At 41.7% G+C, this 11,887-nt stretch overlaps 5 protein-coding genes across 5 annotated transcripts; 1 reads left to right on the top strand and 4 right to left on the bottom strand.

The window, feature by feature from the left end:
• Positions 1–600: 600 nt before the first annotated feature.
• On the bottom strand, positions 601–2,659 carry RB195_024734 (uncharacterized protein; the record flags this gene model as incomplete). Its single annotated transcript, XM_064212615.1, has 4 exons — positions 601–751; positions 910–1,172; positions 1,220–1,769; positions 2,601–2,659. The coding sequence occupies 4 exons, from the start codon at positions 2,657–2,659 to the stop codon at positions 601–603; spliced, it is 1,023 nt and encodes a 340-aa protein (XP_064068496.1).
• Positions 980–2,816, bottom strand: RB195_024733 (uncharacterized protein; the record flags this gene model as incomplete). Its single annotated transcript, XM_064212614.1, has 3 exons — positions 980–1,789; positions 2,438–2,582; positions 2,650–2,816. The coding sequence occupies 3 exons, from the start codon at positions 2,814–2,816 to the stop codon at positions 980–982; spliced, it is 1,122 nt and encodes a 373-aa protein (XP_064068495.1).
• Positions 2,817–3,785: 969 nt separating this feature from the next.
• On the bottom strand, positions 3,786–5,024 carry RB195_024732 (uncharacterized protein; the record flags this gene model as incomplete). Its single annotated transcript, XM_064212613.1, has 1 exon — positions 3,786–5,024. One exon carries the CDS (start codon positions 5,022–5,024, stop codon positions 3,786–3,788), a length of 1,239 nt encoding a protein of 412 aa, XP_064068494.1.
• A 1,274-nt stretch (positions 5,025–6,298) lies between these two features.
• RB195_024731 (uncharacterized protein) lies at positions 6,299–8,467 on the bottom strand (the record flags this gene model as incomplete). The annotated part of the gene is made up of 1 exon (XM_064212612.1): positions 6,299–8,467. One exon carries the CDS (start codon positions 8,465–8,467, stop codon positions 6,299–6,301), a length of 2,169 nt encoding a protein of 722 aa, XP_064068493.1.
• A 1,153-nt stretch (positions 8,468–9,620) lies between these two features.
• RB195_024730 (uncharacterized protein) lies at positions 9,621–10,868 on the top strand (the record flags this gene model as incomplete). The annotated part of the gene is made up of 3 exons (XM_064212611.1): positions 9,621–9,731; positions 10,596–10,733; positions 10,785–10,868. The coding sequence occupies 3 exons, from the start codon at positions 9,621–9,623 to the stop codon at positions 10,866–10,868; spliced, it is 333 nt and encodes a 110-aa protein (XP_064068492.1).
• Between the last annotated feature and the right edge of the window lie 1,019 nt (positions 10,869–11,887).

Here is an 11,887-nt window from a genome sequence, read left to right as displayed (position 1 = left end):
TGTAATCTCAAACTTGGGTAATTATACCTTTGTTCAAAACTTTAGAAATCAACAATGGGAGCAACATTCAAAATAACAAACATTCGCCGTAAATAACATATTTTTATCAATCGCAAAAGTATGAATTTCATTCGCAACTAAAAATAATAATAGTGAAAAATAAAACGATCGCAAAATTTCATGGCAAAATAACATTATAAAGTGAAACATAATAAATGAAATTATAGCGATAAGAAAGAATATTAAATGATTGTTCACAAAATGAATACAATAAGAAAACGATCGCAAAAGAAAAAAGAAATAAAATCTTCGCAGCGTCGTAATTCGCATTTGCGCATTTGTCGTTCTCTTTTATACTGTGCTGTATGAAGTATGAAGTATCTAGTATCATCTGCGTTGATATTCCTCTGAGATACGCTTTATCTCCTCAGTAATGGCAGGATGTTTTGGGAACGTGGGCAAAACATTTGAATCGCGTTCTTCCGCGATACTCCCCCCCACAGGGTTCTTCTTGTTGTATCTTCGCCACCTTTCGTACGATTCCTCTAACTTTTCTCACTATCCCTTTTGCGGAGCTGACGGAGCCTTCTAAAAATGTTGTCAATCGCCAACTCGCACTGCAGCTTCTCCACTCTCGTCTGCACTGAAGTTTCCGGTAGTTCGCATGTGGCCGAGTGATGCCCTCTTTCTTTGCAATGGAAACAGGGTATCCGGTACTTCACGCACTGAAAGCCACCCACGCAGTGCAGCTCTAAACAATTAAAACATCTGCCACATTTTCTCAGGACGCTTCTTCTTTCCGCGCCGGTTCGCATCTTACTGAAGGAGTCAGAGTAGTGCAATCCTTGCTCACCGCAGAAAACACATCTCATTTTTCTTTCTTCAGTGCGGTAAACTCCTGCCTCATACTCTCGCTGCCTACAAGTTCGCTTCCTCGCAAGTTCTCGAAGGCGCTTCTGGACGTTGGTGAGTTCTGTTTCTAGCGATTTGATCTCTGCTCGAATCGCGGCTTCCTTCGGGTCCTCTCTCGCCTTTTCGTATTCCATCTCCACCGCTTCCATATACTCGGCATTACTCGCAATTTTCGCCTGTTCTGAACTTTCCCATCCTTCTCGTTGGTTGCCATCTGGCAACTTTCCACCGTCTGCGAAAAGTTGTCCCCTAGTGTCGAACTGGAAGTTGTCGGCTGCGCTTCATCGTGGATTTGGTTTGCTCCGACCCGCTCCATTTGTTCCTTTATGTCCGCTACGGTGGCGCTGATGAACTGCACCGTTTCCAGAATACGGACATTGAGGCTTTCCTTCTGGCCACGCTCCATATTGAGACAGCTGGAACGGATTTCGCAAATCGCAGTGAAAAATTCGTTCATCCCTTGCAGCTGATCGTTCACAATAATCTCAATGTCTTTCTGGGTCGTCAGCAGTTCTTTTTCTTGTTCATCTCGCCTTACATAACTTTGGGGCTCCTGCATTTTCGCTCTCCATGCTAGTGCTGACATCGTTTTTGTCGCAATTAGGATAGGAACTACCGAGAACAACAAACGTAAGTGCTGGCGCAAAGACTGGAGCTTAAGCTTGCAGATTTCTGCCTTGAGCTCCAGTATTTGCGCCTCGCGTTCCAATTCGCCATATCGCAAATTACTATTATAGAAATACTCGATATCACTACGGAGTTCATCAAGCGTTTCTATCGTTCTCATGATATTGCGACAGTCGTCGACCATGTCATCGTAAAGCGTATCCGGTGTGGGCAGCGGTGGAATTGCGGTCCTGAGGCGTTTTAGCTCTCTCTTGACACGTCACAGCTCATCCATTTCTAAAAAATGGGGCATTAAATTTTGTAACAGCTTCAGAGGTATTTTTCGCGGGTAGTTCGCTATCGTGAATTCCTTGCAAGCTCGCAGAGTCGTTTGCAAAATGAGAAGATCAACAGACGTAGCAGTCGCATTGGGAGGGAAATAAAAATGCAAATCGCAGCTCGCATTCCTGCGCGAAGGAGGATTACTGCCATTGCGACTATCAAAACTATAATTAAGATGAGTAAACTTTTTCGCCAAGAAAGTAATATGTCGCTTATATGAAAAAAAATCTGGCAACTCTGGCCATTGGAAAGAAAAAACAGAGCTCTCGCTGATACTATCGCTACTCTGAAGTTTTGTAGGTGCAACGAATTTTAGAAGGCCAGAGATTACAAAATAGGACGTGTTTTCGCAGTGTAACGAACAATTGAGATGATTTCGAGCGTAACTTCGCATAAGTCGTAATTGCGTTCGAGCACCATCTGGTGTACATGGCACTACTAATGTGTCACGATCGCATGTGATTTCTCCAAGAGTCGGTTGAGGAGATGAGCATGAGATAATCGTTTCTGCTCCTCTACTGCAGCGGTAACAACCTTTCAAAACTGTATTCTCAACTGAGCATATTGCTTTATTTACTTGCTGTGTCGTCCTATTGAGTTTTCCTTGGAAGGTGATCACAAACTCTGTGGAAGCAGTATCTCGTATCCGAGCCACAATTTGGGAGTCGTTATTTTTGAAGAACGATGTACTTCCTAGCTCGTGGAAGTTTTTGAGAGAGGGCCTTGAAAATTTTGCTCACTTGTGGGTAAGTACAATCGCATCGTACTTTAGATTCGGCAGGACCACACCTGCAGTCATCGCTGAAATCGCACTTTAGGTGTTTTGCATCGCTACGTGATTTGCAGGAAAGAAGTGGATTTGTGTCGAGTTGCCATATGGCATATTCCTTATCGTTGGTGATAAATTTCTGATTCAAAGTGGGAAGAGGAGGAACTGCTAAAGAGGTCATTGTCATTGTTTCGTGAAATTGTGCATGAATATTGGCACATTGGGGATAACCGCTAAAACATAATAGTGTGTTTTCCCATTGGTTTCTATAGTAACTTCTAGTTTTACTTCCTGCTTCCATCGGATGCATCGAGATATCTCAAAAATGTCTTCGCTTAGGGGAACGGCATAGACCCGATAAAAAAGACATCCGGAGCTCGGGTATAGGCAATCACAGCCTAACCCCCCACAGGATTCTAGGCACCCCGTCCGTCCTGGATAACTATTAGCCTTTTGTAGTTCTGGAACAAGATCAGTGGAATTGATAGCCGCACATTTTTCGCCCTTACATGAGCCCATATGAGGACAACGTTTACTATTAAAGACATGAATCTGAATGTCGCGCGTGTAACTGAGAGTTTCGTGAGTGCAATATAATGCTAGTCCCTTCCAGCGAATTTTCAAATGCGAGACAAGAGATTTGTTCGCAGAAAGACGTAGGCAAGCTTCTTGCTTGAATGTGTTTAATTTCAAAATATTGGAGAATGAGACTTCGCATGTTTCGGCGGATGATGAGTAGGAGGTGCAGATGTTCGAATTCAGAGCAAAAATATTCACGTCTTGGCAAGTGTGACCCTTTGCAATTACCTGTACTAATATCGCCACTATCGCAAGAACTTCTGCCAATCGTCTTAATCGCTGCCTTTGAGTGGGCGTCCTAGTTGAAAATCGCAACAAATATCACATGAAACGAAAGAAGGATCTGAAAATATAACAACTTGCTTGCAACATTATTCGTATGGGCTTCCCAATTGTAATTGGTACGTAAAGCAAAATGTATATCAATGCCAAAACAACGTAAATCAAAAGGATAGAGCCTAGTAGTGCTCCCAGTGGCCCACATTCGGGACTCAGCAAGAGTGAAAGGCAAAAAGTGCATTGAATGTTTTCGCAGAAATCTATTGGTTGACAGGTCATTTCCATGGAAGATAATGTTTCATTCGTTTCCCCTTTTGAGAAGAACGCTGTGTTCATGTAAAGTTCGTTCTGGAGAGAACCGAACTAACTCTCGCAAAGATGGTTTGGGGTAGAGCTTGCATTCATCTTCTATGCAAATTTCAAAATCTGCTGCGTTAGTATTTTTTACCAGTATACCGTTTTTATGACACTCTATACTAAGTGATTCGAGGATTGGGTGAGATAGTGATGTGAAACAAAGCATAAGCAAAGTCAATATCAGAAGAGAAAATTTGGGTGAGAATGAGAACCCAGGAGATGTCGCAGACACTGTATTGGCTAACGAATTCTCGCTATAGTTTATGTTTTTTCGTGTACGAAAATCATAGCGGGTATCTTGGTTCGCATTCTCTTCGCAAACTTCGCCATTTTTGCCCTCTTCGTAGGTACCATTATCTGTGTCACCCAATTCAAGTGGAATGACGAGATTTACTGGTCGCCTGATCTTCCTTCTAGTAGAAGTGATTAATTCGACTTCCCTTATGACCCCATCTGAGCTTTTTGTGTCAGTGATACGTGCCATTTTCCAGTCATTACGAGGTAGAACTGGGTCGCTTATTAGAACCACCGCGCCTTTTCTCGGCACTATAGTACTTGTGCGATGTTGAGATAATCGCGTTCGATGGTGTTCCCTGAGGCTACTCAGAGAGTGATCTCGCCAAATATTCCAGAAGCGTTCCGTAATTTTGATGGAAGATTGTAGCGCTTTCACCGTTTGCCTTCGTGTTTCTAAACTTGCAAGCTCGGTGGAGGGATGGTATTCCGGATCAACATTGTCGCTGTCGATGTTTTCAAAGGAGCAGGTAACCTCTATGTTCTTTTGGATGAAGTCTATCGGCCTTATGGAAGTGAATACGTCACAGTCAGATTCCTGATAGGTTAGCGGCCTTGTATTGAGTGTGGCTTCGATCTCCGTTATGATGGTTGTGAGGTTATCAAAAGACAGCTTCGCTCTTCCAATACATTTGTACAAGGCGTGTTTTATAGACTTGATGAGCCGTTCATAAAAACCTCCTTGCCACGGCGCGTATGGAGTTATGTTCTTCCTCTCAATAGTATTGTTACTTAGAACGTCGTTTAGTGAGCTATCTTTAATCACACTACCCAAGATTTCGGCGCTTAGAGAAAATGTAGGCGCATTGTCGCAGATAATTAGGCTAGGAATGCCTCGACGCGCAAAAAATCGCCTAAGCACATTCAAGAAATCTTCTGCACTCATACTTCGCAAAACTTCTAGATGAATCATTCGTGTAACGGCGCAAGGAAAGATACAGCCATAAGCTTTTTTGAAGGAGTCTCCTTCTCTTGTTTGTGGAAGGTCAAAAAGTCAAGGCCAATGTTTTCGAATGGGCGTGTTTTTTGTATTCTTTGAGCCGGCACGTCTGACATTTCAGGGTAGGTATATGGAAACCCATTAAAACGCTTGCATCTTATACAGCACATAACAACTGTTCTAACCTGCTGGCGTAACTTGGGGATCCAAAATGTCTCCCGCACTGTGGACATGGTGTGTGCGACTCCGCGATAGTATTTTCCGTGAGCATGGTTGATAATTTTTGAGGCAAGTTCGTTTTTTGGGCCAATAAAAATGGGAAATTTCGCACTGTCGCTTAATGATGACTTGCCGAGCCGTCCTCTGGCACGCCAAATTCCATCGTTGTCTTGGAATAATTTCAGTCTTGCTCATAGATTTAATATAGTCGCCGGAGAGCACTGATAATTGATGGTTTCGTATCAGTGTTTGTTTCGCAGATTGCATCTCTGGTCCTGTTAAGGGGTCATAATTCGTTGTTTGACGCAGTTCAGGGACGCGCTTTGCTACGGCTTCGATCCTCATTGAAGGTAGGCCATTCATGCATCGAAAAAATGAATGAAAAAAAAAATGAAAGAATGAAACGCAGAACCCATGCAATGATCCGCTGTGATTTAATGAGCGTTGCGTATCGGGATAATGGAAATTGATTATCTTTTTCAAACTCCATGTGTAATGTGGAGAAAGCGAAAGATTCTTCAGCTTCTTGAACGGGTTCAAGAGGGTCAAGTATGCGGAATAACGGTGATTCCCAGGAAGAGGTAGGTTGTCGAAGAAAACTGGGCCCTATCCACCAATCATGATTATCTATTTCACCTTTTGAGAGACCTCTAGTTCCTGCATCTGCGGGGTTGTTTTTGGTGTGAACGTATCCAAAGAAAACATTGATACCGACTTCGTTTATCGATCGGATGATTTTTTGGATTTCTTTTATCCTATTGCGGATTAGAACCCCTACATCGTCCTTGACTGGAGATTTATCAATCCAGCTGAGAACAATTTGAGAATCAGAAAAAATGAATATGTTCTTGAGGGATTTTATGGAATTTCGCAGAGCTTCGCAGACGGAACGTGCCAGCCGCACTGCCATAGTCAGTGCGTTCATTTCTAGTTTGGGTATTGTCATTTTCGAGTTAATCGAAAGCAATTTTGATTTAGCCATTAGTAATGAGGATTGTTGGTCAGAGATAATGTAAGCACATGTGGCCATGGCATGGTCCATGGCTTGCATCGGCAAAGACCGCCATGTCGGTAGGGGCCTGCACTAATATCTCACGTTTCAAAGTCTTTTGAAAGTCATTGGCATTTTGTCTCATTGTTTCCCGTTGTTCGGAAAGCTGAGGTGATAATTCTTGGTCCCACGTATAGCCTTCTAGCCATAACTTTTGTTGGAAACATTTATGCGGGATAAGCAATGGAACTAACCACCCCAAAGGATCGTATATGGAGGCAATTTGACGAGCAATGGATCTTTTCGTGATGTTTGGTGTATCCATAAACTTGCACTCTATTGATATTGTGCCGTTATTGGCATCCCAAGGGATTCCCAGAACTTTCTGAGTTGCTTTGCTTGCGCAGATTTCGTTTGGGAATTTTTCCTGCACCCTGCTGACATTTGCAAGAAACTCACGCAAGTTCATGTTCATTTGAAGAAATACCTTACGGGTTGTTAGGGATTTCTCCAAAATTTCCTCTTCGCTGTCGTCTGTTAATATAAGGTTATCCACATATAAGTTTTCGCCGATTTCGCATGCTAGTTTTTGGTCCTTAATCTCATGATTTAGGTGGTATCGAATAGTTACCGCTAGTAGAAAAGGAGAAACGTTTAAACCGAATGTAATTCTTGCGAACCGATAAGTCACAATATTGTCTTTTTCAGGTGGGAGAGCCGTATCTTTTATCCAAAAACATCTTGTTACATCTCTGTCCTGTTCATGCAGCCGGACCTGCAGAAATACCTTTTCAACATCAGATATAACTACGTGAGGTTTCATACGAAACCGCAATAGTATTCCATATAGTTCTGGCAGAATATGGGGACCCTGATGCAACGCATCATTCAGCGAAGGAGAACCCTTAAGGTGGGATGACGCATCAAAAACAACACGTAACTTTGTTGTTTGCTTTTGTGGTGTCACCACAGGTTGATGGGGTAAATAATGAACCAGACGAGAAGGGTTTTCCCCTGTATTAGGGACCTCTTCAATGATACCTTTTTCGAGTTGCTCCTGGAAAACCTTATGGTACTGATGAAGGAGGTCTTCATTTGATTTAAGCATATTCCAAACACTGATAAGGCGGCGATATGCTAACGTCTTGTTTGTAGGCAATGTGTCGCAATTTTTCTTGAAAGGGAGACGGACATAGTATCCGTCATGGCGCTTCTCTATCGTGTTGTTAAAATACTGCATGATCTCGGCGTTGACTTGCGCTTTTTCTTCACACTTTGTTCCTGCATACTCCTCAATGCCAGAAGATTCGAGTGACCAATACCGGTCCCACTCTTCTACTTCTGCATCGAGGGCACTTATTCTCGCACTATGAAAGTTCCCGCTTTTTCGCAGTGAGTACTTTTTTTCGCTGCTTCGTTCTTGTCGTCCGCTCAGCAGATACCTCAATTTAGAAGGGATCACCATTAAACCTGATGGTAATATATGCTGAGGGTTAGTTGTGGACAATAGAGGCCAGAGCTGATCGCAGACTAGTAATACTTGAGGGTTTACAGACGTATGTTCCTTTTTGGACAACTTAATGTTTTTCTTCTGCAAGTACTCTGCGTTTTCTGATGTAAGTTGAACTTGTTTAGCCTTTTCCGTAATGACATCGGTTTTACATAAGTGGAAAGTATGACTATCTCCTAAGGCATCCCAAATTCGGAGAGGGGTAATGTCATATTTTTGCCTTTTTGGGGATTTATCTCCGAATGTGCAGACTGATAAATCCACTTTGTTCGTTATTGGCAACTCTAAATCATCTGCCAGTTGCCCCTGCATAAACGACCTATCAGCTCCTGTATCCAAAAGAATTTCAATATCTTGAAGGTTTCCTGACTTCTTATTTCGCACTTTCGCAAGTCCTGTCAATAAGAGGACTTTATTTTGCCTTGAAGTGAGCTCTGTATTTGATACACACAGCAATGGTGTCTCGCGGTCATCCGCTTCAGGCAAAATTTGGGTATCTGAAGTCACAGCGCAATTTTGCCGCTGTGGAGTTTTACCTTTGTCTTGCTTCCCACGTTTATTGGTGGGTGGAATTCCAGCTGGGCCATCTCGTTTTTGTTGTGCGGTAGTATTGTCCTTGCTTATCCGTTTTGGACAAGTAGAAAAGTGATGCTTCTTGTCTTCGCACATGCTACATCCTTTACTGAGGAATTGTTTCAAAAAATGACTAGACTTTGTACAATTGAGACATCTTCTGTTTCTTATCAGAAAGTCGGTACGCGCTTGAATAGAGCTAATTTTAAGGCATTTTAGCGAATTATGATTGGGTGAATCACAGTAGATGCATGCTGTGGAGCGAGTAGGAGTATTTTCGAAGCCTTTTTGCCCTATGTTAGGTTTTTCCCTACCTCGAAAAACCTCATTAGCATGTAACATCTCATTTATTTTCTCTTCTGCACTTATTAATCTGTCTAGATCAAATAGAAGCTTACTCATAGACCATTCCTGTTCCGAGTAGTCACTCTCTATTTGATCTTTCAGGACCCTCCTTTGGAGATCCTGACGGAATTTAGATAGGACTCTTTGGACAATATAGGAACCGTTTAGGTATACTCCTTTTTGTTCTAGTTGTGTAGTTGTTGCAAGTAAATTTTCCAACAATTTTCGTTGGTCGCTGATTAATGGGCTTCTTGCAGTAACTCTTTCTAATTGCACTTGAAGCTCATAGATGATTTTTGATCTATCCCCGAATTTTGAATGTAGGGCATCTACCGCGGCATTATAGTTTTCTTCTGTTACCTGGTATCGCTTAATTGCCTCTCTTGCGTCGCCCCTCAAAGCGCGCAAAAGATAGTTGAATTTTTGCAAATTTGAAAGTTTTTAGTTATGAACATTCGCACTGAAAAGTGCCCAAAAATTCTCAAATTCGCTAATTTTGCCACTGAATATGGGAATGGGGATTGCTGGCAACTCGACCTTAGCAGAAGAAAGTTCTGTAATAGCTGGTTCTTGAGCAGCCATAGGTTGTTGCAGTCCCACTTTTTTCCGCTCAATTTGGATAGTCAAGGTTTGGGCATTCTCTAATACAGTATGCGTCTTATCAATATAATCTTGAATTTGAGTTTCTTGATCCCCCGACTAGAATTCTTCCACTTGATCTACCGTCTTAGTAAAATTATCCAGTGCCTCAATTACCAATTTTGATGTCGCATTTAATTCATACGACATTTCCGCGAGTAATCTAGGGGATAGTTCGGTATCAAAAACTTCTGAATATTTCGTAATTAACTGGTTTAAAATATTGCGATACCTTGTTAAGAGGCCTTTCTGAGACTTAAGTTGTATGGGTCCCGTCATGATAGCAGTCCCAAAACCAACTGATGAGAGACGATATCGCAATAAAATATCGCAAATCAAGAGAAAAAGGACGAAAATCGTACCTCTAGTCAGAGTCGTGCGTAGCGGCCGATGCACCATAAAATGGCAGGGGCTTGCTATCCCTGCACTGCAACTGGCAACCGAAACCGAACTTGTGCCACGCGGGCTTGTAATCTCAAACTTGGGTAATTAAACCTTTATTTAAAACTTTAGGAATCAACAATGGGAGCAACATCCAAAATAACAAACATTCGCCGTAAATAACATATTTTTATCAATCGCAAAAGTATGAATTTCATTCGCAACTAAAAATAATAATAGTGAAAAATAAAACGATCGCAAAATTTCATGGCAAAATAACATCATAAGGTGAAACATAATAAATGAAATTATAGCGATAAGAAAGAATATTAAATGATTGTTCACAAAATGAATACAATAAGAAAACGATCGCAAAAAAAAAGAAATAAAATCTTCGCGGCGTCGGAATTCGCATTTGCGCATTTGTCGTTCTCTTTTATACTGTGCTAGGCGAGGTTCCCAAAACATCTGCGTTGATATTCCTCTGAGATACGCTTTATCTCCTCAGTAATGGCAGGATGTTTTGGGAACGTGGGCAAAACATTTGAATAGCGTTCTTCCGCGATAGATTAGGTTGTTTGAGGCGCTGACAATGATTAAAACATTTGCTTCTCATCTCAACGTTGTTTTATTTAGTTCAACACACGTCTAGTCGTAGGTGCGCTTAGATCCTCAACGCCGATAGGTTGAGTTTTGTGTTCAGCACTTCGATTAATCTTACTAATACTATACTGTATGATTAGTAATTGAATATTAACTGAAGTATGCTAACTTGGAAACTTAGATTCCCAAATTCTCAAGGGGAGCACAAATTGCGCCGTGCTTACTTATGTATGTCAGTGTATGATTTCTTTTATAGATGCCGGATCTTCATAGTCACTTCAACAACATGGGATTCGATACATCAATGTATGCCTCGTCGTGGTTTCTTACATTGTTCACAACTAGTCTGTCCAATGAAATAGCCAACCGTATCATGGATTGCTTTCTCGTTGAGGTACTTTTCTAAACTCATATACAATTTTCTTCTGAGAGAGAAGCAGTTCAGCACATTTTCAAGTTTTTGGCATGGAAGCTTGAAGCTTGGATACCTGACACTTCTTCTGTTCTTTTCGAGGACCATTTGGAATAATGAATCGTTTGCATAAAAAGTTTCCCTCACTTACCCCATAGCAACTTTTTTCCTTTGAGAAAATTTTCAGCTCGTAAGAGAGTGCTGATATTTCCACTTGCGTCGTGTAAAGGACGAGTTGAAGGCGTAGGATGCAGAAAAGCACAAACATATTCGTAATACGGTGCATATACACTAATTACATTCAATTTCGCAGTCACAGCTCAACATTGATAAAGAACATACCGTCTAGAGTTCAATGGGGAACGGTAAAGAGAGTCCCGACGGATTCTCCGCGAATGCCTGTGAGACAGTAGATGTCCAGTAGATATGCCGGGGATACGCGAACATAGGTCGACGAGGTCAAGCTCCAGTCGTTCATCAAAGTTGAACTCTTTTTTTTCCCTGTAAGCTCCAAGAGGTCGGAGATAAAGAAGGTTCTTTTGTACAATTTTTGGAAATCAATTAGGCTATAAAAAGCTTGGGACTTACAGGATAAAGATAATCCTGATTCCCGTTGTTTTTGAAAGCTAGAATGTTTTTAACGGAAATTCTCATATACGTAATTTGAAGCTGTTAGATGCATCTTTATCTCATTTTGATGTGAGGATTTCTCGGGTGCGGGACAAGAGGTACCCGTAAGAACCGGCTGTCCGCTCCTTCAGCGCCGCACGCCTCCGCGTAATCATGGCTGCCACTTCACCAGCTAGACATCCTCTACGAACGCCTGTGATCATCTATACCACGCCTCCTTATTGCTCTAATGAACGCTGCACGCGACGTTTGCGCCTCGACGAAGTGGTGGATACTGCAAACTTAAAAGGGAGAGGAGTGTAAAACGAAATGACGAAGCAAGTTTTGTTGTACGAATATAGTAAACTGAGCGCATATCATCGGGAATTAACAACAAAAACTAGATCCTTTCCATTTAAAAGATATATCAAAAAGATGCTGCAAGGAAAATGATAACATGAATATATTTTCACACATCTCATAGTTTCACACATTTCACTCCCAAATTGTTCTATATAAACTCGCAG

Source organism: Necator americanus, chromosome X (genome assembly GCF_031761385.1).
Source record: "Necator americanus strain Aroian chromosome X, whole genome shotgun sequence".
NCBI classification, from domain to species: domain Eukaryota; kingdom Metazoa; phylum Nematoda; class Chromadorea; order Rhabditida; family Ancylostomatidae; genus Necator; species Necator americanus.
The sequence above is the reverse complement of the archived record's forward strand: the minus strand, read 5'-3'. Positions and strand labels throughout refer to the sequence as shown.